This window comes from Sapajus apella, unplaced genomic scaffold, assembly GCF_009761245.1.
Source record: "Sapajus apella isolate SASKATOON/1434 unplaced genomic scaffold, GSC_monkey_1.0 scaffold25, whole genome shotgun sequence".
In the NCBI taxonomy this organism is placed as follows: Eukaryota; Metazoa; Chordata; class Mammalia; order Primates; family Cebidae; genus Sapajus; species Sapajus apella.
Window position 1 is genome coordinate 11,267,034 of NW_022436965.1, and position 24,485 is coordinate 11,291,518.

Genomic DNA, 24,485 nt, shown 5'->3' on the forward strand with positions numbered 1-24,485 from the left:
AAAACAAAGAAACTAGCTGTGTGTGGTGGCAGGCACTTGTAGCTCTAGGTATTTCAGAGCACTTTTTGAGTCCAGGAGTTTGAGATTGCAGTGAGCTAGGATTATGCTAGTACCCTCCAGCCTGGGCAACTGAGCAAGACCCTATCTTTTTAAAAACAGAAACACAAAAAAAATATGAGCTATCATCCATTAAAAAATTTACTCTGGAGCCAGGAGCCAGGAGCCGTGGCTCACACCTATAATCCCAGCACTTTGGAAGGCTGAGGCAAATAGATCCCTTGAGTCTGGGAGTTTGAGACCAGCGTGGGCAACATGATGAAACCCCATCTGTACAAGAAAAAAAAACGGGCCTGGGCAACAGAGTAAGACTCTGTAAAAATAATAATAATAATTATAAAGCAACCTCAGTTTTCTAATTACATTCTAACATGAGGCAAGCAACTTTACCTGGACAGTTGTAGTTACATGAATCTACTAACAAACAAAACAAAATTCCATTTTGCATCATTATCCAGGATTGACAATGAAAGAGTCAAACATAAAGGTACAAGAAGGTCAAGTTAGAGATCTAATGAGAAAGTGAAATACAGACTACATAGTTGTTCTGTTGGTTAATATGCCCAAAATAACAGTTACTATCATTACGTCTTACAGAAACAAAAAGTTTATTACTTTTCAGAAGGAAAAAAGTATCCTATAAGTGAAAATTATTTTCAGTACAAGAGCAAAATAGAAAAAAAAAAATCTTCCTGGAACACATTAGCAAGCGATTTTAGTTTTTATTTCTTTAAAAAGCATAGGTGGTAGTTTCAAGAAAAGACTTGCTAAAAGCAGCTAGCAATAAGATTATGGCTATCAAACCATTTCTTTCACAGAAAGTGACCATTCTTTGAAGTGTTTACTGTTTTTGAAAGTTTCTTAGAACAGTCTTAACATTCTAAACAGTCTGTAGTTCTACATGTCATTTGTTGTCACAATCTTGGACATAAAAATCACTAATAAGAGGAAGCAGAGGCCAGGCACAGTGGCTCACTCCTGTAATCCCAGCACTTTAGGAGGCCGAGGTGGGCGGATCACAAGGTCAGGAGTTCAAGACCAGCCTGACCAACATGGTAAAACCCTGTCTCAATTGAAAATACAAAATTTAGCTGGGCATGGCAGCACCTGCCTGTAATCCCAGCTACTCAGGAGGCTGAGGCAGGAAAATCACTTGAAACTGTGAGGTGGAGGTTGCAGTGAGCCGAGATTGTGCCATTGCACTCCAGCCTGGACGACAGAGCAAGACTCTATCTCAAAAAAACAACAAACAAACAAACAAAAACAGGAAGCAGAGAGCTTTTTGAAAAATAGCCTTGATCAATCCAGCAAATACAGTATTCAGAAACACTACAGAGCAACAAAGTCTTCTCATAAGAGTCACATCTATAGTATTTTTTAACAGAAATATAAACCTAAAACTTCCATTCTCTAGATTTAAAAGATTGGCTTACACCTAACCAAGTCTTAGACTAATGTGTTCTCAATATATTTAAAATGCAGTTATAAATTCAAGAGACTGATTCATTTTAAGAAAAATGCCAGTAATTAAAAGCCATATTAAAGCAACTAGTTGGGAGGTTATGGTTCCATTACAATTACAATACTGTGGTACAGAACACTACTATGGGAACATGCAGAATACTTTTTAAAAATAACTTCCTTTGAGGTGATTTGTGTCCACTGAAGTTGGATTTAATGTTTGAAAGTTACCTAAACTGGGCCAATGGTATCATGAAGAAGATACATGATTAAGCTGGATACTTGTGGTTCAAATTATGAGTATTAACTCTGCTTACCTTCTTATGAGATTCAAACTGACTTCAAAACAATTCGAACAATACCAGGAGAGCCTCTCAAGTTGCTGTTCCAAGTAACAACAATCATTTAAATTATTCAAAATCTTACTTCTTTGGGTGGAAAGTTGAACTACATGGTCTCTAATGCCCCTTCCAATGCTCAGTCTTTACAATCATACCCCATACATACAAATAAAATAATTCCTACACACATTGTATTAGAAATGGGCATCTTATAAAATCAAAGTATTACATAATAGAGCACATTTCCTTGAAACCAATCATATATTAATTTATTCTACCTAAAAACATACTACCATTAAAAGCATAATAATTGACCAAATGCAGAAGCCAGCTTCTGCATCCTTAATGATCACTTTAATATGGGTGGAAGTGATTAATACTTATATTACAGACTCACTAGTCTGCAAAATAATTCAAGATAAATCAATATTTATTAGACAATAAAATAATTGTTCCAAAGGATATTTCTAAATAACTTCTAAGAAGTCATTATCAAAAAGTTAAAAAGGAGTATCTTTCATGGTAAATTTGTGATAAAATAATTTAAACGCATGATTGACTCTACAAATCTTTTTTACAAATTACTTTGGAAGTTAAATAGGAAATGTTTTTCTTTTTCCTCTGCTACCTCTTATTCTGTCCTTCCTACTTCTGATCCCCTTAATATACAGTATTATTGATGTAAACTCAAGAATTCATGGTAAAAGGCATCTTTTTGCTTCACAAAAATCATGACCTACAGATAAAACAAGGTAAAAACTGAGGAGAACTAAACTTTTTCCAAAAAAATTACAAAATAGGATGTATAACATTATCTTTGGAAAATGTATTTTCTTTCTACTAGAAATAGCAAAAATGCTTCCATATTTTTTCTTCCCCAATTGCACGTTTAATCATCATACATTCCAATAGTGTGCATGAAAAAAATTCTCAGCCAGAGGTATTTAAGTGATTTCTTCATAAGTATTTTGGCTAATTCAGTGGCCAAGAAATTATGATGTTTAGTCTCTGATTGGATAGAGTCAAGAAACAAAACAGATATAATTACCAAGGGATAAAAGCTGATATGACCCAGCAACAATGTCATTACTTCAGATATTAGTCTGCCTTCTCTCCCCCTCCCACCCCCACAAAAAAGTTCTGCTCTCCTTAAGTGTACAAGATTCCAGTGAACTTCCAACAATTCTGCTTCAAGTGACCTAGGAATGGAGTGAGTCATCTGTAAAGCCTGGAGTGGTCCAAATAACACAGATAACTTCAGTAACAGCTGGAAACAGCTGGCTCCAAATCAGGGAGAATATCCAATCTTCAGTGACAAGGAGGAAACAAAGTCCAAGCTTCTAAAACACGTAACGACAAGTCCAGGAACGTGGCCGGACATAATCCAAAAATGTGGGCTACAATGGGGAAAAATAAGAAGGGAAAAATTATTTGTGTACAGAGTAGATGTGGTGAGGAGGTAGACGGGTATTAATATTATACATTGTACATCTCTAAAATGCCTCCCAACATTTCAATAACGCTCAAGGTATTCCAAAAGATGTTCAGTACTTTTATCTATAACACAGATTTATTCAATTTAGATGCTTCACATAAAGCTTTTAAAGTCCAGTAAACTATATACAATTGTGTGGACTTTTGACCAATTTCTAAATAGGCACTATTTCTTTCTGCATCTTTTATTTCAGTACAGCCCTACTTTTAGTACCTTAAAATGTAAATGGTGGTTAAGGATGATAAATATATATACAACAAATATATGTATGAATATGTGTATATATATATATGACTAATACAAGGTTTAAAATTACTGAACTATCTAAAGGAGGAGCAGGTGAAGCACTACAAAAGTTCTGAAATAGGAAAGAGAGGGAAGCAAGAATTTGAAAAATCTTCAGGGAAGATGTGGCATCCAAACTGGATTTTGCTAGGAGAATAAATCTAACATGTGGAATCCGGTTGACCAGGGACAGTCAAGAGCAATTAGTTCAGATGCTCAAAGGAGATTAATAGGAAATAAGGAGGGAGACTTGAGGCAGCGTAACAAAAACAGGGTACACAGAAAGAGGGGAAACTTTGGAGAGGCAACTGAGTAATTGTATTACGGACATCTTCAGTTACAGCTGCCTATGAGAAATACCTAGGAAATATATCAAGAAGGCATCCCCTCTGAACCTGGAAAGTTGTCGGGATTGAATGACATCTTAGTAGGGCCACCAAATTTAGCAAATACAAGTACAGGATGACTAGATGAACTTGAGACAAACAACTCTATCTGCTGAATTTTATAACACATTTAGGGTATTCTAAGAAAGCCAATACAGAAGGCAGGACAAAAGTATTAAATACAGGACATGTCCTATATAGACAAGAAGCCTGGCAATCCTACTTCTTAGGGTGATTCCATCATGAAATTCTATCCATAACTATAAGAAGTAATTCAGCTAGTGCTAGTAGATCTAATTAACTAGATCATTTTCATTAGATTAACCAGAGTGTTTGCTGGGAAATTCCTCAGTCTATGTCCTATACTATGTTACTTGAAAATAAAATTCTTTAAAAAAAGTAAAAGCATCCTCCTAAAGTCTGTACCCGTGTATAGCTAAAAACTAAAGTCCTAAGAATGAATGAAACCTGAATATAATTACCAAAAAAAGAAACAAAAAATAGAATCAAGAGAAATGAAAGGCATCTCAGTGTTATCCAATATTTTTACGTGAGTTTATTTAGAAGAAAGAGGCTAAAAAAAAAAAAGGTTATGTTTTAGGTGGTGGTAGTAGGGACATACATGGCATTAGGAAAACCCTGGAGAATATATATAGTTCCAGGAGACAGAAAATTAGAAGGGGCTAAAGAAAAAGCACTAAAAGAAGAAAACCAAAAACTAGGGGAGTTAAATGTGAAGAAAACGAAAAAAAGGGAAAAACTTCAAGTACAAAATCAGATAATAAACTAATGCTTTTACTATTCATTTCCCTCTCTTTAACACTAAGTCATCATAATCTCCACTACTATCCACCTCAACGTTGCCCACCAACTCTCATAATCAGAGGACAAACAGGTTCTTTTGCACACCAACCAGATTGGTGACTCACATTTTTCAGAGGACAGTGCTGACGTGCATACCACTCTTGAGAATAAAAGCAGAGTATGACTCCATTGCCCAAGAAAAGAGAAGTCCACATCAGAACATTCCAAATTGGCTTTTTCCGACTATCATTGACAATGAAGTTGAAAGCCACTAAAGACAGGAAGGCAACAAAGAAATATACAGTTATCAGAGGTCAGAAGTTCGAGACCAGCCTGGCCAAATGGTGAAACCCCATCTCTATTAAGTATACAAAAATCAACCGGGCGTGGTGGTGTGTGCCTGTAATCCCAGCCACTTGGGAGGCTGAGGCAGGAGAATCACTTGAACCCAGGTGGCAGAGGTTGCAGTGAGCTGAGATTGCACACTGCTCTCCAGCCTGGGTGATGAGAGTGAAGCTCTGTCTCAAAGAAAAAAATAAACAAAAGAAATATACAGTTATCAAAACATAATTTATCAGAAGATGAGGGGCCTCAGATATCTGCTGTTCTCATCTAATAATCACAATGAGTATCAACTGTTTATATATATATATATATATATATATATATATATATATTTTTTTTTTTTTTATTCTGGTCACTGTTTCTATAAAGAAAAATAAAGCTTCAGTGTTAAAATCAGTAACTAACAAGAAATCAGTGTTTTCAGAATATGTGTATATATATTTCATGGAGTTAGAATATTCATATTCTAACTTTTCCCTCTTACTCAAAAAATGGTCAGTTTTCCAGGGGATGCAGACTGACAACGTTTATGAATGGGAAAGCTGTTTATATACATAACTTTTATGACCTACAAAATCAGTGTCATCAATGGTCTTCATGAGATTACCTAGTTCATTTCCCTACTTCGAAGTGTAAACATCTGGAGATGGAACTGTGTATAATTATTCAAAGTCAATATTCTGACCATCTGATAAACAAGTACTACCTTAAAATGTTACTACTACTAACTAGTTCCCTGACATTGATTATATAGTTCCCTTTCTATTTGGTTTTCTCTTTTACCATAGTTAGTACCCAGTGCTCGCATGCCAAGATACTTACTTCCAAAGAACATGAAGAGCACGAAGAGCACGGGATAGAAAAAGCTCAAGCAAACAGCCAAGGCATATTCGTGCACTACAGCAGATACAGCAAAGACAGCTAACATGGCAGCAGATTTGAATCTCTTAGAGAAAAACTAAAGAAAAAAAAAATTACAAAGTACTTTTAAAAATTTAAACCAAGCATGAACTACATAGTACATAAAATTATCATATGCTAAAGGCATCTATTTAATTATATTTGTACTTAATTTTCTAAGTCTACTCCTTAAATTAATCCAAGCCTATTAAAATAATTACAACTCATATATACTTACAAACTTTTATTATTGTTCAAAGATCTGAGTCTACTTTCAAAAACATCAATACCTTATGTTTGTAGGTTATTATCATTGACAAACATAGTTTTCCTGTATAAATGAAACATAGCAAATTTCAGTCTTTAGAGTAACACTGTGTGGTAGATGGGGCAAGTGTCATCTCCCTTTTTACACGTAACAAAACTAAGATTTCAAAAGGAGATGAGACTTGCCTTATCCATATGTGAAACTACACTTGAATGACAGAAGAAGCACTCATATATTACCACAATGCTATTTGCACCAAAAGATGTTGTCACTAAGCCAAATGGTGCCCTCATTTAATAAAAACTGTAATCCAGATACCAGTGTTAATCAACCAGGAGATTCAAGATGACATCTCATCAGTCTAAGTATATTCTGCTCTAAAGAATGTCTCAAAGCCAGGTGTCACTAATTGGAGAGATATAAATCCACACAAAGGTATTTCTCACAGAAAAGTGTTTCTCTACCTTTAACAAAAACAAATGAAAAAGACCAGAGGGAGATTATTTGTTGGCAATGAGATTCATAAGAAATTATCCATTATTGGTGGATCATTTCAACTCCTCCAATGACCTCCATGCACTCTTACATTGTTATGTAAGACAAAATCCAAAGCAAAGACACAGTATTAGACCTACTACTGTACACAGTGGTTTCTAAGCAGTACTAAAATAAGCAGGTTTTCAGACCTAAATAACTCAAAAGAAAATTGAAAAGATACTATCACCCTTTCATCATGAGCAATTCAGTGTAACTTCTTCCAGCTGTATGATACTAATACTTTCTGAAAAATAATCTCCATTTCTTAAAAAACATCAATTAATCTTGTTGCTTACCCAGAGAAAGTCCTTGTAAGCATAGTAATACAGCCAGTCATGGACAACCACATTCCAGGTTCTGTAATAGTTAGAGTATGATGTGGAGTTCCACCAATCCTGAGGGAAAAAGTAAAGTTATAAAACTACACACACACACATGCTCCAAAAGCAAAACCTCTGACTCTCCCAAAGAACACATGTAGCAGAAAAACCAGAGTATACTGTGATAAACTGTGGGTTCATATACTGATGACAGAAAAATCTTCAAAGGCATTTTGGTTATTAGTGTTGAATATGACATGAATTCTCATACTATATATGATTAAGTTCCTAGGTTCATACAGAACACACAGAATCATTTAAATCTAATGCTCATCTAAACAGCAGTCAGTAAACCCCACCCCCCTTACCTTGCTAGAATGTCATGAGAAAATTCTATGGTCATGAAGACCAGATAGAGTGCTAACACTAGAGAGCTGTTTGGTGGTAACCATAACTGGCAAAATTTAAGTTGCCCAAACAGTGAGATCGTGGCTACCTCAAAGTTCTGGTGTCGCTACATATATTTCTTGCTCCCAATTTTAAGATCAGATGAATGAAATCAGATATCTAAAATCTGCAATCCACACTTAATGTTTCTTTGAGAAAAAAGTTGGTAGACTTAGTGTTGCCAAAAACAACCAAAACTCAAGAAGAACTTTAGGTAGGGTTATAGGCCGGTCGTGGTGGCTCACACCTATAATCCCAGCACTTTGGGAGGCCGAGGCAGGTGGATCACAAGGTTAAGAGATGGAGACCATCCTGGTCAACATGGTGAAACCCCATCTCTACTAAAAATACGAAAATTAGCTGGGCATGGTGATGCATGCCTATAGAGACTAAGGCAGGAGAATTGCTTGAACCCAGGAGGCGGAGGTTGCGGTGAGCCAAGATCGTGCCATTGCACTCCAGCCTGGGTAACAAGAGCGAAACTCCGTCTCAAAAAAAAGAAGAAAAAAAAAAAAGAGGGATAAGTTATTTCCCTCATGAACTGCTCAGTTGTCTTAAATGGAATAATTTGCTGAGGTCATTCCTACAGAACTAGACAGTCCATTTCAAATGAATGAACACTCAGGGAAGTCTCATGGTGTACTCTGAACAAACACTTTCCTAGCGTAATCGCCAATACATCCTCGAAGGATCCAGCAGAAACCATGTGCTTATGTTAAGGGAGCAGATATTAGAGACTGAAGAAAACACAAGGCTATGCTAGTTATATCTGTAACTGAATTTTAGATCATAATTGGCCATATTTGTAGAAAAGAACATTATTTCACAATGTTTGTGTGAAAGGTTGGTGACATTAGCCAACAATGTTGAAATACTTAACAATGAGGAAGATGATAAAATGTGAAAAGAAAGCTAAGTCTGAGTATATACTACCTTATAGAACATCCTGTCACCAAAACGTAGCATCTCAGCAAAGGCATTGAGCCAGCAGTGCAAAAAGGCAAAAAAAGTAAGGAACAGAATCAGCACACCTAAAAATAAGATGAGCAGTATTAACAGTCTTTCCAAATAGCTCACATGCCAAGCAACTAATTATATGTCTTTATTCGTCTAGCTGGGATTATTTTGTAAAATATAAGTTATTATTTCAGTTTACTCATTCCAGGGATGATATACTTTTGTAGTTAATTATCTGAATTTTAAAACAGTAATTTCCTTCAAAGTGGGTTCAACAAATGACAGATGACCCAGTCCATTTTTAAGAAATGGCTAGATATATGGCTTAACTTGGTACCCGAGACCCTTTAAAACTCTGGCCCCCACACCCCCCTCTTAAACAGTTGTTTAAAACTGGGAGAGACTTTGCCCCCCTCCCCCACAGGACATTTGAAATTCTAGAGACTTTTTGTTTTTAAGCAACAGGGTCTCACTATGTTGCCCAGACTGGACTTGAACTCCTGGGCTCAAGTGATCCTCCCACCTCAGCCTCCAGAGTAGCTGGACCTACTGGTGCAAGCCACTGTACCAGTGCTGTGACAACCGGAGGAGAAGGGAGTTGTGCCCCTGGTGTCTAGTTATAAGAGGCCAGGATGCTGCTAAACAGTTTATGCCACAATGCAGAAGAGTGTCACTCCAAAGAACTAACCAGTCCAAAATATTAATAGTAACATGGTTAACAGTTAAACGGATAACATTCTAAACATATCTCCAATGACTCTACCCTCTAAGCATTGTAAACATCATCCACACCTGGTTTATGCCATTCCAGAATGCTCCATGCCCTTGCATCCATCCCACTACCTAGAATGACCTTTGCACCAATTCTCTACCAGAAAAATACCTACCTATTTTTCAATACCCAATATTAAATGTTATCTCTAATATAAGACAAAGTCTGTAAGCATTTTGTTTATCCTACCTATATAGTACATATTATACTGTGTTGTCAAATATCCATTTATATGTCCACCCCCTTCACCCATTTATTGAAAAAGATATATTTACAGAGCACCAACTATGTACCAGACAAGATGAGAGATTGGCTATAAAACACAATCCCTGATCTTAATAACTTTACAGCCTAGGGAGGAAGACACTCGAGTATGTAACACACACTCTATTTTAGGGACAGCCAGGGAGAGTTACTAGAAGAGGAATGCAAGAGAATAACGAAAGAGAAGGTGATGACAGAAAACATTACCAACATTTACGGGGGTAAAGAAAAGAGGAGAAGTAAGGGAAAGCATAAAACACAAGCTCCCCGAGTGTAAACATTATACGTGTCTTGCTCACTGCTGAGTCCTCTGCACCTGGCATAGTACTAGGTACTCATATATCTCTACAACAGACGAAAAAGAATGCAATAAATAAATTTAAGAAATTGAGGTATGGCTGGTAGGCAGGAGGAAAATAAGAAATAGTGGCAAGAGGCCAAGCATGGTGGCCCAAGCCTGTAATCCCAGCACTTTGGGAGGCTGAGACAGGACGATAACTTGAGCCCAGGTGTTTGGGAATGGCCTGGGCAACATAGGGAGATGCCATCTCTACAAAACTAAAAACTGAGACAGGCATGGTGGCATGCACTGTAGTCCCAGCTACTGAGGTGAGAGGATCACTTGAGCCTAAGAGGTCAAGGCTACAGTAAGCCATGATCACACCATTGCATTCAGACTGAGTGACAAAGAGAGACCCAGGAGACCCAGTTTCAAAAAAAAAAAAGAAAAAATAGTGACACGAGAGATTTCAAAATGTGGTCAGCAGCATCCAATGCTTCGTGGAGGTCAACTTAGATAAGGGGTAAAGTATGCCTTAATCCATCCACTGGATTAAGAAACTGGAGGTTACTAGTAATTTCAACAAAGGGTATTTAAGTGCCTTCGTGGAATCAGGAGCAAGATTACAATAAACTGAATAGTGAACAGGAAGACACAGCATGAATGTGGACTATCCACTGTCAGAGAAAGCACAACTTGAGTGAAAGCCAGAAGATGAAAGACTGACCTGAGACTGGAAGAAGGATACTTCATGGCCGGGCTCAGTGGCTCACACCTGTAATCCTAGCACTCTGGGAGGCCGAGGCAGGTAGATCACCTGAGGTCAGGAGTTTGAGACCACCCTGGCCAACATGGTGAAACTCTGTCTCTAATAAAAAAAATACAAAAAAAAAACAAACTTAGTGGGGCATGATGTCGTGTGCCTGTAATCCCAGCTACTCGGGAAGCTGAGGCAGGAGAATCACTTCAACCCCAGAGGCAGAGGTTGCAGTGAGCTGAAATTGCACTACTGTGCTCTAGCCTGGGCAACAAAGCAAGGCTCTGTCTCAAAAAAAAAAAAAAAAAAAAAAAAAAAAAAAAAAAAGAGAAGGATACTTCATTTATAAAGTAGATGCAAAAGAGGTCAAGATGGGTATAGATGTACAGAAGTTTAGATAAGAAGTAGGCAAAACAAAGGTGCTCATAGGCAAATAGCTTTCTATTTTCCTCGTGAATTTATGCATGACCAAATTAATAAGTACCCATGTTACCTGGCAAGATGGAGTTAAATACACATAGGACCAGAACACGAGCGCTGAAGGGCTCCTGTTTGATATTCCGAAACAAGGGGGCACAAAGCCTTTCAAAGATGTAGTACACATAGAAAAAGCAACCAAAGACCTGGAACATAACGGAGACAGAATTATAATAATGATGGCTTGATCAGACGGAAGGCAATTTTTTCCTCCAAAAGAAAGTACATATGTCACCCTTAAAGTAGTGTTCGAATATGTATTCCACTTAACACTAGTATATAAATAAGCCTAGTTATTACCATCGATTTTCCTAACCCTTTACCAAATGATACTTTTAAAAGAGGTTACTCTTAGGACCTGTTTTTCCTGCTGCTTAAAACTTCTAATACGGGCTGGGCACAGTGGCTCACGCCTGTTATCCCAGCACTTTGGGAGGCTGAGGTGGGCAGTTCAAAAGGTCAGGAGTTCCAGACTAGCCTGACCAATATGGTGAAACCCCGCCTCTACTAAAAATACAAAAATCAGCCTGGCATGGTGGTGCATGCCTATAGTCTCAGCTATTCAGGAGGCTGAGGCAGAAGAATCGCTTGAACCTAGGAGGCGCAGAGGTTGCAGTGAGCCAAGATCGTGCCACTGTACTCTAGCCTGGGTGACAGAGCGAGACTCTATCTCAAAACAAAAAACAAAACTTATTATATGGCTGGGCGCAGTGGCTCAGGCCTGTAATCCCAGCACTTTGGGAGGCTGAGGCAGGTGGATCACCTGAGGTCAGGAGTTCGAGACCAGCCTGGCCAACATGGTGAAACCCCATCTCTACTAAAAATACAAAAATTAGCCGAGCGTGGTGGCAGGCACCTGTAATCCCAGCTACTTAGGAGGCTGATGAAGGAGAATCACTTGAACCAGGGAAGCAAAAGATGCAGTGAGCCAAGATTGCACCACTGCACTCCAGCCTAGGTGACAGAGAGAGGCTTCGTCTAAAAAAAAAAAAAAAAAAAAAAGCCCGTAACAGAACTTGTTTCATAAATGGGCATTTGATTGAGACAAGAACTTAAAATGGGATCTATCTTCCAGGATTAATGGTTCTGATGGAGGTGTAGGGGAAAATGGGGAAGCATCAGACCACACCCACATACATATACACTTTACCCGAAAAACAGGAAGGAAGGGGGAAATTAATGCTTACTGAAATAACCAATTAGAATTACTTTATAAAATAATGCATTCTTTTATTAAAGAAAATTACTTTTGATGTTGGCAAAATAAACACCATTTACTGTACTGGAAATAGTTTAAAAGACTGCATAATGTCAACAGAAAGCATTCTTAGCTCCCAGTAGATTTAAGTAGATTATATTATTATCGTAAATATGAATCCCCATCTCCTAATCAACATGCCTTAGGCAGTTACAAAAACTTACCTGTGCAAATTGCATAGCAACATAACCCCATCTTACAGTGGGAGTCCTGAAAAAGAAAGAAACAAAAATAAGTTTTCTAAATAAAGTAAGAACTTGCATAAAGACGCACCCTCACAATTAGTGTTTTTTGGCCAGGCGCAGTGGCTCACACCTGTAATCCCAGCACTTTGGAAGGCAGTGGTGGGCAGATCAGCTGAGGCGAGGAGTTCAAGATCAGCCTGGCCAATATGTGAAACCCTGTCTCTACTAAAAACACAAAAAAACTAACCAGGCGTGATGGCGCACACCTGTAATGCAAGCTACTCAGGAGGCTGAGGCAGGAGGAATCGCCTAAATCCAGGATGCAGAGGTTGCAGGAAGCCGAAATCGCACCACTGCACTCCAGCCTGGGCGACAGAGCGAAACTCCGTCTCAGAAAAAATAAATAAATAAATAATGGTTTTACACACAGAACATCATTTATGACCATATGAAATACTTTATAATTCTGTCAAGAATTACTATAATCTATTAGACTTCTCTAATCACATTTAAGGCTTCCCAGGCCAGACAAAAAATGAAAACTCATTCTATGTTTTCTATGTCCCTATATGGCCTGGCCCCTGCTTACCTACCCTGCCTCACTCATGCCACACTTCTGGTGCTTACCACATTTCTGCTTCATAGTGCCATTACCTGGGATAGCTGTCACGGTAGATAAGGGTAGGAGCAAATAAGAAGTACAAATATTGGTTGACTGTAGGTATTGGAACAGTGCCTAGAAAAGGAACACTATGGTTAGATCAGAGGCTCTTTGATTTTTCACAGCAAAAATAAACAGGGGAAAATAAGGAAGCACAGAACAGGGAAGAATACAATAATTTATCAGCTCATGTTCTTTTTTCCTGGTCTCCTGAGTGACTTCTTATTCTTGTACTAATTGAATATTACCAATCTCTTTAAACCAAGTCATTTCTGTGACTGAGATAACTTCTAGAATGTGAAGCAACAATTTGCAAAGAACAGGCAGACACAGGTGTAATGGGGCCATTAACATTCCATAAAAATAATGCAAAGTTACAAAAGATGATCAATTTTTAAAAATTGTAGGTCAAGGGCAAAGCAGGAATACTCAGGAAACAAGTAGTCCTCAAAATGAATATGGGTCATATGTATTTGAAATCAAACACAATCTCTACATCATATAATGTGACATCCCAGTAAACAACAAGGGGTGAATATCCAGTCAATAATCCTCTAAACTAATGAAATTACACAAAGAAAGGAAAGAAAGGAAAAGAGAGAGAAAGAAATTACATACTAGATTTCTCCTTAGCTGAATTTAGTACCCGAGGCACGTTCTCTCTGACAAAGGAGTGGGCCTTCATTACAAAACGAATCTACAAAAGCAAGAGGAAAAAAAATGTCTGCTCAAAGAAAGTCTCCTGCAACTGTCCCTTCTATTAGTCAAACACGTCGCAGCCAGCCAATAAAATCAGAAAATCCTGATGAGTATATAAACAAATTAAAATAAATCCTTTACTTAGATGGAAATCGTTACATGACAAAACAATGAATCTGACATTTCAAAAGTGTTTTTAATTACAAAAATATTTTATAATTTAAGTGATTTTTACAAAAAGTATTCAGGAACAAAATCTTAATGCATCAAAAACCATTCAATGTAATTTACTTCATTTCTCAAAATTCAGAGAACATGGAAGCTAGAATGAAACTTAAGAGATGAGATGTTACTAGTTGAACAATTTTACAGATAATGACACCAAGAACAATATATGAAAATTTATTCAAGTTAATACAGCTAAAAATAATAGTATCAGTCTGTCGTCATCATTATTATTTTAGCTGAGCACAGTATCGCTTTGGTTAACACTTAAAATCTTACCTGCTCGAATATAACGATGAACCGGGAAGCTGGTGGCAGTGTGTATGCTAAAACAACGTAGGTTGGTCCAAAACCTAGAACTCCAATCTGGAAGACCATGAAAAGAAAGCCATGGAAGAAGGAATGGATCAGTGGATGAGAGCTCCTGCTGTAGCCAGTGGCCCAGCGTTGAAACAGAAAATAGGGAACTGAAAATGTAGACAGGAACATGATCCACCAGGTCCAAACAACAGTAGGAAATTTGCCAAAAGCATAAGACAGGAGACTGAACTCGAGCACCAGCCTGGGGACAAAAGGTACAGAAAAAGAACATAGAGGTGAATTTTTATACACACTGAGTTCACAGAATTTAAAACTTTCTAACACCAAACTTTGAATGTTAGGAAACACTACAACATTAATATGTTGAAGTCATGGATTTGTAATAGTTCTGCTAGACAGAGGCCTGCTTCTAACCCTCTGCTTCACAATATATCTCAACATATATCAACAGTATATACTGTTTAGAAACAAGTTTTCTAAAAGGATAAATACAGTCCTCAAACAAGATATCTGAGATAACTAGACTTTGAACTTCTGAAAGATTAGATTCTCACATTAATATTTTTAACTCTAAAATATTCTATGTAAAATATTTAAACAGCAATCATTCTTATGTACAAAGGATGATTTTTCAGAATAGGCACAATTAAAAAACCTGTTAATATACCATTATCTCAAAATTTAATTTTCAAAAATAGTACATAATTAAATCCATGATTATCATACTGTCATTTTTTAAGGTACAATTTGGTTTTAAAATTTTTATTTTGAGACCAGATCTTGCTTTGTCACCCAGGCTGGAGTGCAGTGACACAAACACAGCTCCACTGCAGCCTCAGCCTCCCTGGCTCAAGCAGTCCTCCCATCTCAGCATCCTGAGTGGCTGGAACTACAAGTGTGTGCCACCATTCCTGGCTAATTTTTAAATTTTTTGTAGAGATGTTGCACAGGCTGGTCTTGAACTTCTGAGCTCAAGTGATCCTCCCTCCTCATCCTCCCAAAGTGCTGAGATTACAGGCATGAGCCCTCATGCCTGGCCTACAATTTGACTTTCATATTAAAAAGAAATATCAAATTTTTCAACTTTCAATTCCAATAAGCTACTTGTTTTAAGCAACCATCTTAAATAAAGACAATCAAGGCCGGGCGCGGTGGCTCACGCCTGTAATCCCAGCACTTTGGGAGGCCGAGGCGGGTGGATCACAAGGTCAAGAGATCAAGACCATCCTGGTCAACACGGTGAAACCCCGTCTCTACTAAAACTACAAAAAATTAGCTGGGCATGGTGGCGTGTGCCTGTAATCCCAGCTACTCAGGAGGCTGAGGCAGGAGAATTGCCTGAACCCAGGAGGCGGAGGTTGCGGTGAGCTGAGATCGCGCCATTGCACTCCAGCCTGGGTAACAAGAGCGAAACTCCGTCTCAAAAAATAAAAAATAAAAAAGACAATCAAAAGGTGAATAAATCATACGAAGTTATCCTTTCCTATACATGGGGGATTGGTTCCAGGAAAGCACGCAGACCCCAAAACCTACACAAATTCAAGTCCCACAGTTGGCACCATAGAACACACATATATGAAAAATCTGCCATTCTTACTATGTGTGTTTGCATCCTGGAATACTGCAGATCCCATCTGCCTTTGCTTACAGATGTAGAACCCACAGATACAGAGTGCTAAACATATTGACTGAAAAAATTCCGCATATAAGTGAACATGCACAGTTCAAACCTGTGTTGTTCATAGGTCAACTGTGTACAAAGTTCTCCCATTTTTATCTAGAAACTACTGATTATGGTCTATTAAAATAAACCATTTTAAAAATAAAAGTAATGAAATTTCTGATTTTCTTGTCAGTTAAACTTTTCAGGGCAGAGGACTATCACCCTCAAATCTGCTGCTTTAGGATTTCCTAAAGCAAATTTAACCAATTTACCCTTTACCAAAATTTAATGAAAAACCCGAACTTCTCATGCATCAACTAGCCAGCAGTCTTTTTTGTTGCCTTACCGTCCTTCATCAATGTAGTCTACTACAAGTGTGCTGAGGATAAAGAGAATGAGGAGGGCAATAAACATATGATATATTGTTCTGATGTGGTCCACTTCAAGCAGCTCACTGTAAATGTAGTTCAAATAAAACAAATTAATAATCTATATTTAAATTCAAAACACCATAAAGTCTTATACTTACCTTGCAGGGGAGATACCATGGTCACAAAACACTATAAAGTCTTTTCTTAAAGCAGTTTAGAAGATGCTTAATCCACTCTCCAAAAACATCTCAAAAAAGAGTGGTCTACATTCTTTAAAACCTACCAGAAATGGATGGTTTCTGGGTAAACAAAGATCATTCACTAATAACAGGAAACACAGAAACTATGTAAAATGCTAAGAATTTTTTTAATCCTATACATACATTCTACTCTCTAAATATAATACATATTAAGTACTACTTCCAAAATGTGAAAATTGGCATGAATTTCTTTCTTTTATTTTTTTAAAGATGGAGTTTCACCATATTGGTCTGGCTGACCTCAGGTGATCCGCCCACCTCAGCCTCCCAAAGTGCTGGGATTACAGGCGTGAGCCACCGAGCCTGGCAAGAGCTTTTTTTTTTTTTTTGGCAGATTTTCATTTTCCTTTCTTTTTTTGTTCTTTAGACAGAGTTTTGCCTTTGTTGACCAGGCTGGAGTGCAATGGCACTGTCTTGGCTCACTGCAACCTCCACCTCCTGGGTTCAAGCGATTCTCCTGCCTCAGCCTCCTGAGTAGCTGGGATTATAGGCATGTGCCACACACCTGGCTAATTTTGCTTTTTTTTTTTAGTAGAGACAGAGTTTCACCATGTTGGTCAGGCTGGTCTCAAACTCCTGACCTCAGGTGATCCACCTGCCTCAGCCTCCCAAAGCACTGGGATTACAGGCATGAGCCACCGCGCCCGGCCTAATTGACATGAATTTCTGTAATGTTGATCATGATGATGATGACCAACTACTACCCTACATATCTATAAAGCTCAACCATTTACAAATGGTTTTACCTTCTCCTCATTGACTTTTATATTTAAGACTGGTCTAATTTTAATTTTCTTTTAGAATATAACAATGACTTTTCCTAAATAAATCTTTTTTTTTTTTTGGAGACAGAGTCTCACTCTGTCGCCCAGGCTGGAGTACAGTGGCTCAATCTCGCTTCACTGCAACCTCCGCCTCCTGGGTTCAAGTGATTCTCCTGCCTCAGCCTCCAAGTAGCTGGGATTACAGGCGCATGCCACCACGCCTGGCTAATTTTTGTATTTTTTGTAGAGACAGGGGTTTCACTATCTTGAACTCCTGACCTCTTGATCCACCGGCCTCGTCCTCCCAAAGTGCTGGGATTACAGGCATGAGCCACCAAGTCCAGCCAATAAATATTTTACATCTGACTAAAACAAGTTTTTCAACTTATTTTAACTAGATAAAAAAACAGGTTTTTCAACTTGTTTTAACTAGTTAAAAAACAGGTTTTTCAACTTGTTTAATTTGTTTCTGGAATGATAAGCCTAACCTTTTGAACGATTTTGAGAAATCTAATATGCTACTCAGTCTCTGGACTAAGGATCTTCACATTCTAATAAAAACCCATCAGAGCCATAGAAAACTGTTCTATTTCCTTGGTTAAAACTTTTTTGAGTTGCTTATTTTTCATATATAAATTCTATCATTAAAATCCTTTTTTTTTTTTTTTTTTTTTTTTTTTTGAGGGTCTCACTCTTGTTGCCCAGGCTGGAGTGCAATGGCATGATCTTGGTTCACTGAAACCTCTGCCTTCTGGGTTCAAGTGATTCTCCTGCCTCAGCCTCCTGAGCAGCTGTGATTACAGGCATTCGCCACCACACCCTGCTAATTTTTTAATATTTTTAGTAGAAAGCCTGCGTTTTCCCCCAGATATAAATTTTAAAAGATGAATTCCTTCAAATTATAGTGTGACAGAACACTGAAGACTGAACATTACACGCTTAGAAAACCGGCCTTCTTATCTAGGTGAAGTAGTAAACAACAATTTGACTCACAGAAAGTAACTTTTGATAAGCATAAGGTGTCTTTTTAAAGAAAAGTATACTTTTTTTTGAGACAGAGTCTTGCTCTGTCACCCAGACTGGAGTACAGCGGCATGATCTCAGCTCACTGCAACCTCCACCTCCCAGGTTCAAGCAATTCTCCTGCTTCAGGCTCCCAAGTAGCTGGAATTACAGGCACCTGCCACGAAGCCCAGCTAAATTTTGTAGGTTCACGCCTGTAAATCCAACACTTTGGGAGGCCAAGGTGGGTGGATCATCTGAGAGTCAAGTTCAAGACCAGCCTGGCCAACATGATGAAACTGTCTCTACTAAGAAAAGTACACTATAACACACTTAATGTGTCACCAACCCAACCATTTCAGATGATCCATACTAATATAGGTTAAATTTCAGCGGTATTCTATTAAATGAGTGTATGAACAAAGTACTCAGAGAGCATTAAAAAAGAAATATTCAACCACCCAAAGTGCACCTTTAATTTTATTATTATTATTATTATTAATAGAGATGGGATCTTTCTCTCTTGCTCAGGCTGGAGTGCAGTGGCACAATCTCAGCTCATTGCAGCCTCTACCTACCGGGCTCAAGTGATCCTCCTGTCTCAGACTCCTGAATAGCTGGGACTACAAGCAGGCATCACCACGCCTGGCTAATTTTTTGTATTTTTTGTAGAGAGAGTCTTGCCATGTTGCCCAAACTGGTCTTGAACTCCTAGACTCACGATCTGCCTGCCTTAGGATCCCAAAGTGGTGGGATTCCAAGTGTGAGTCACGGTGCCAAACCCAGATAACCATTCTTATTCCTAACTCCACTTTTGAAACTAGATACAGAAGCGGAAGATCAGAAAGGAGCAAGAGAGTGCATACAACAAAAAAACTAATGATTTATACAGATACAAAACAGAACAAACTCATTACATATTCATAGATTAAGCAATGATTCTATCAGAATAGCTTTTTTAAAAAATTCAAACATTTAAAAACAACTAAAAATACTCACTCTAAGAGAGATCGCCTTGCAATAAAAATCTTTCCTTGTTCTGGAGGTGCTCTCAAATCCCTGAGAAGAGAAAAAATTAAAACTAGATGTAAGTACTTCAAGTATTGTAAGAAATCTAATTCCACAAACGAGAATATTACCAACATCATCATCTAACATTAATTGACCAATGACCTTTTCACTACTGATTCAAGTACCGTATTACAGATATTATGTATGTTATTTCATTTACTCCCTCCGAACAATGCTGTGAGGTACGTACATGCATAACTATTAAGAATGGAAGGGTCACCACACCCAGCTCCTATGGACTTTGGCAACCACTCTTCCTTCTTGTAGAGATCCCCTGAGGTCATAGGCCTACAAGCACACTCACTCCAGGTCATATATACTGTTATTGAGCTATCTTATGAAGCTGCACTGATGTTTTTGATACCCTTTCTGATATCAAAAGACTTCCAGCAACTCCCAACAGACTCCTGATCTTAAAGGTTGCTGTGAGTTACTAAAATCCCCCATTTTACAACTTGCATTACCATCTTCTTCAGGGCTTTTCATACTGCTACCAGCACTTAGCTACTACTAGTCAAAACTATTCTTGAGAACATCACTCTATGCCGCTGAACAGGGGCGTAAAACCGAGAAGAGCATGGAATGGCAAATTGGCACATATTAGCCTTTGATAGCCTTCACTCGATTATTCCGGATGAACCAACAATTAGAAAAGTATATACTAATCACACTGTACTTTATTACAGTATTGTATAGAGTACAACAGAGAGGAACATGGTGATATGATTAAGAGCAAGGATTTGGCCAGGAATGGTGGCTCATACCTGTAATCCCAGCACTTTGGGAGGCCGAGGCAGGTGGATCATGAGGTTAGGAGTTCAAGACCAGCCTGGCCAACATGGTGAAACACTGTCTCTACTAAAGTTACAAAAAATTAGATGGGTGTGGTGGCATCACCTGTAGTCCCAACTACTCAGGAGGCTGAGGCAGAAGAATCGCTAGAACCTGGGAGGCAGAGGTTGCAGTGAGCCGAGATCGCGCCATTGCACTGCAGCCCAGACAACAGGGTGAGACTCCATCTCAGAAAAAAAAAAAAAAGAAAAAAGAAAAAGAACAAGGACTCTAGAGCCAGGCTCTGGGTTCGAGTCCCTGCTATGTAATAATTCTGGACAACACTTACTTAAGCACTCTGTGCTTTAGTCTCCTCATCTGTAACATCTATAACATGTGGATAGTTACAGTACCTGTCTCAGAGGATCACTGTTTAGTTTAAATGAATTCGTCATGTAGAGCACTCAGCAAGTGTTGGCTCTGTTATTTTATTAGTCAGTCTTTTTTTTTTTTTTTTTTTTTTTGAGACAGGGTCTCTGTTGCCCAGGCTGGAGTGCAGTGGCATGATCTTTGCTCACTGCAACCTCTGCCTCCCGGGTTCAAGCGATTCTCATGCCTCAGCCTCCTGAGTAGCTGGGACTACAGGTGTATACCACCACACCCAGCTAATTGTTATAATTTTTGGTAGAGATGGGGTTCACCATGTTGGCCAGGCTGATCTCGAACTACTGACCTCAAGTGATCCACCCGCCTCGGCCTCCCAAAGTGCTGAAATTACAGGCATGAGCTACTATGCCTGACTTTACTAGCAGTCAGTCTTTAAAGAGGTATGCATGTATGTTATAATTCATACATAAAGACAAAGAAAACCCCACCCTTCAAGTGGTTAAATAACTTTCCGAATGCAACACACAACCAATAAAAGGTGGCACCGGGGTGTGAACGCAAGCATATTTGCTACAGTCCATTTTGACCATTGAACTATAGTGGGTAGATGTTTGCATTAAAAAAAATAATAACACATACTTACTTTGCTCTATGGTTGTTTTTCTCTCCTTCAAGAACAGAAAAGGTTGTGAGAGCACACCCACCATTATCTAATGATGCTGATTTTTCAATGAGATTGGTCACAAAATCATCAAAGTGACTTCCAACTTCCTTCATAAAAAATGGCTTCAATTCCTAGAATTTTAAAACAAAGAAAAACATGGGGAACTAATACATGCTTGTGAGTCACTAACATTTATCTAAAAGGCTCCCTTAAACAGAGCTGGAACAAAAGAAAGGCATAGTGAGTTCACAGGAATAAAAGCAAAAAGTCAATTCCTGTATCTGACTTGTAGTTTCAGAAACTACCTAAAAAGCAATACAGTGATTTATATCCTTTTAAAATGTATAACCCTTGTAAGCATAAAACAAAATACCTTAGCCTCCCAAGTAGCTAGGATCACAGGTGTGTGCCACAACTCCCAGCAAATGTTTTTATTTTTTTGTGAAGACAGGGTCTTCCTATGTTGCCCAGGCTGAACTCTAGGACTCGAGCAATCCTCCTGCCTCAGCTTCCCAAAATGTTAGGATTACAGGCATAAGCCACTGTAATTACCACGATTCTAAGTTCTCTTTTTTCTAATGCAATCCCTTCACCCAAGTACCCACCATTTATATTTTAGGCCATTTCTTCCTCATATCTGCATTTATACAACGTTTATTCCTACCTCCACAGCCAGATATTTAACCATACAACATGCATATGTATATATAGTATAAACATGCATATTCAAGATAGCGACCGGAGCCAGACAAATTCCTAGGCAGACAGGAATTTGAAACCCGACCTTCAAACCAAAGACAAATTAAAGCCTGAAAACTGGAATTCCAGTTCCAAGTGAAGTACACGACTGGAGTGAGAACTTCTATTCCTATTTGCCCATTCTTTCCTGATTGGTTATTTCTGAATAATACTTTTTAACTAGTTGAATGTTGTCTTTTCCAAGGCTACCCACCGCCCGCACCTCCCACTTTCTGAGCCCATAAAAACTCCAGGTTCAGTCACACACTGGGACCACCTGCTTCTGGGTCCCCTCTCCTCCGAGAGCCATTCCATGACTCAACAAAACTCTTTTCTGCCATGCTTACTCTCCAACTGCCCACATAATCTCATTTTTCTTGGACGTGGGACAAGAACTCAGGACTCCCAGAACAGCAAGTACGAAGGGAACTATAACATGAACAAGTTGCCACCCTTCTGAGGCCCTGACCTCAGGACTCCCGAACCCAGAGCTGTAACACACTGTAATACCCTCTTTGGAGTTCTGCGGTTGCTAGTATCTCCAAGTTTTTTGGGCACTACTACATTCCCCTCATCCAAATGCCGGCACCTAAGGTGGAAACCATTTGCAGTACACCTGGTGCAGCTGCAGCCTCAAACGGAGTTGGCGCCTGGAGCCACCCACCCCACCTCAGCAGCCAGCGCACCTGGCTTGCCCTTGATGGGTGTGAGATCCAGGCCAGTAGCATAAGCTGAGCACAGCCTGCCAGACCAAGTGGGCAGGGCAAGTCCAGTAGCCAGCTTGGAGCCAAGTGAGGCCTGGGCAGGAGTGCTACCAGCTGCAGAAATTTCCAGCTGGCAAAGTGGCACCCCAAGATATCCTGTGTCCATACACACATACATGATTTTCATAAAACTGTCATATGTGTGTGTATGTATATGGTTTATCTTATGAAAATATGTGTGTATAATGGTTATACATTCTGGTCTCACATGTTCTTTAGGTCTTAAAGCTTCAAACCCAGTTTTTGAAAAGTAGGAGGCAAAAAAAGATTTCTTCAAGTTATAATAGGTCACCTACTATGGAAGTCCAAATTATAAATTTGGGTAATTTTTACTTGCAAGACTTACTATAAAGGACAACAGAGTATTACTTACTAATTCTTCAAGAAAAAAATGCTTTTTTTTTCTGTGACTAAATCATTTAAGCGCAACTTAAAAGATCTGAAATGCATATTTTAGGTTCTGTTACACCAAAGAGCTTAACCAAGTCCTTCAAAAGTAAAGCTGAAAAATATCAATGTATGTAATTGGACTATATGAAGGCTTTTCAAATGGTTCTGTTTCCTACATTTCCCAAATGCTTTTTGGGTCCTGGGCAGTGAGAATACACTAAGGTCCTAGCTCTCAAAGAACAGGTGATGGAGTTGGAAAATATAAAAATAGGGCCAGCCGTGGTAGCTCACGCCTATAATTATAGCACTGTGGGATGCCAAGGCGGGCGGATCGCCTGAGCTCAGGAGTTCAAGACCAGCCTGGACACCAAGGTGAAACCCCATCTCTACTAAAATATAAAAAATCGGCCGGGCGCGGTGGCTCAAGCCTGTAATCCCAGCACTGTGGGAGGCCGAGGCGGGTGGATCACGAGGTCAAGAGATCGAGACCATCCCGGTCAACATGGTGAAACCCCGTCTCTACTAAAAATACAAAAAATTAGCTGGGCATGGTGGCACGTGCCTGTAATCCCAGCTACTCAGGAGGCTGAGGCAGGAGAATTGCCTGAACCCGGGAGGCGGAGGTTGCGGTGAGCCGAGATCATGCCATTGCACTCCAGCCTGGGTAACGAGAGCGAAACTCCGTCTCAAAAAAAAAAAAAAAATTAGCCAGGTGTGGTGGTGTGCGCCTATAGTCCCAACTACTCAGGAGGCTGAGGCAGGGGAATCCCTTGAACCCAGGAGGTGGAGGTTATAGTGAGCTGAGATTGTGCCACTGCACTTCAGCCTGGGCGACACAGTGAGACTCCATCTCAAAAAAAAAAAAAAAAAAGGAAGAAAGAAAGAAAAAAAAATGGAAACAAGGAGGCAGAGTTTAAGTCAGGGAAACCCTCAGAAATAAGAGGACATTTGGGAAGATCTGAAGAAGGTAAGAGTTTTAAGTTAGTGGACATCTGTGGGAAACGTACCAGGAAGAAGGAAGCATGAGTGTAAAAAGTCCCTGAAGCAGGAACACCCTCGGCATGTTCGAGAAATAGCTAGGAAGGAGAACACCATAGCTGAAGCAAAAAAGTGACAAGAGGTCAGAAAAGAATGGGGA

General features: G+C 39.0%; 1 protein-coding gene across 4 annotated transcripts in view; it reads right to left on the bottom strand.

Moving 5' to 3' along the window:
- Window positions 1-759: 759 nt before the first annotated feature.
- The window catches only part of SOAT1 (sterol O-acyltransferase 1), a 72,066-nt gene continuing 48,340 nt past the window's right edge, over window positions 760-24,485 (bottom strand). For all 4 annotated transcript variants that reach the window (XM_032291272.1, XM_032291275.1, XM_032291276.1 and 1 more), the window contains 13 exons: window positions 21,435-21,586; window positions 19,562-19,621; window positions 16,512-16,619; window positions 14,461-14,743; window positions 13,876-13,954; window positions 13,251-13,332; window positions 12,576-12,621; window positions 11,170-11,299; window positions 8,580-8,677; window positions 7,176-7,274; window positions 5,997-6,132; window positions 4,955-5,100; window positions 760-3,256 (listed from right to left, as the gene is read on the bottom strand). In XM_032291272.1, the coding sequence (XP_032147163.1) occupies window positions 3,200-3,256; window positions 4,955-5,100; window positions 5,997-6,132; window positions 7,176-7,274; window positions 8,580-8,677; window positions 11,170-11,299; window positions 12,576-12,621; window positions 13,251-13,332; window positions 13,876-13,954; window positions 14,461-14,743; window positions 16,512-16,619; window positions 19,562-19,621; window positions 21,435-21,586 (1,476 nt within the window). In that variant the 3' untranslated portion in view covers window positions 760-3,199. The remainder of the gene's footprint in view (window positions 3,257-4,954; window positions 5,101-5,996; window positions 6,133-7,175; window positions 7,275-8,579; window positions 8,678-11,169; window positions 11,300-12,575; window positions 12,622-13,250; window positions 13,333-13,875; window positions 13,955-14,460; window positions 14,744-16,511; window positions 16,620-19,561; window positions 19,622-21,434; window positions 21,587-24,485) is intronic.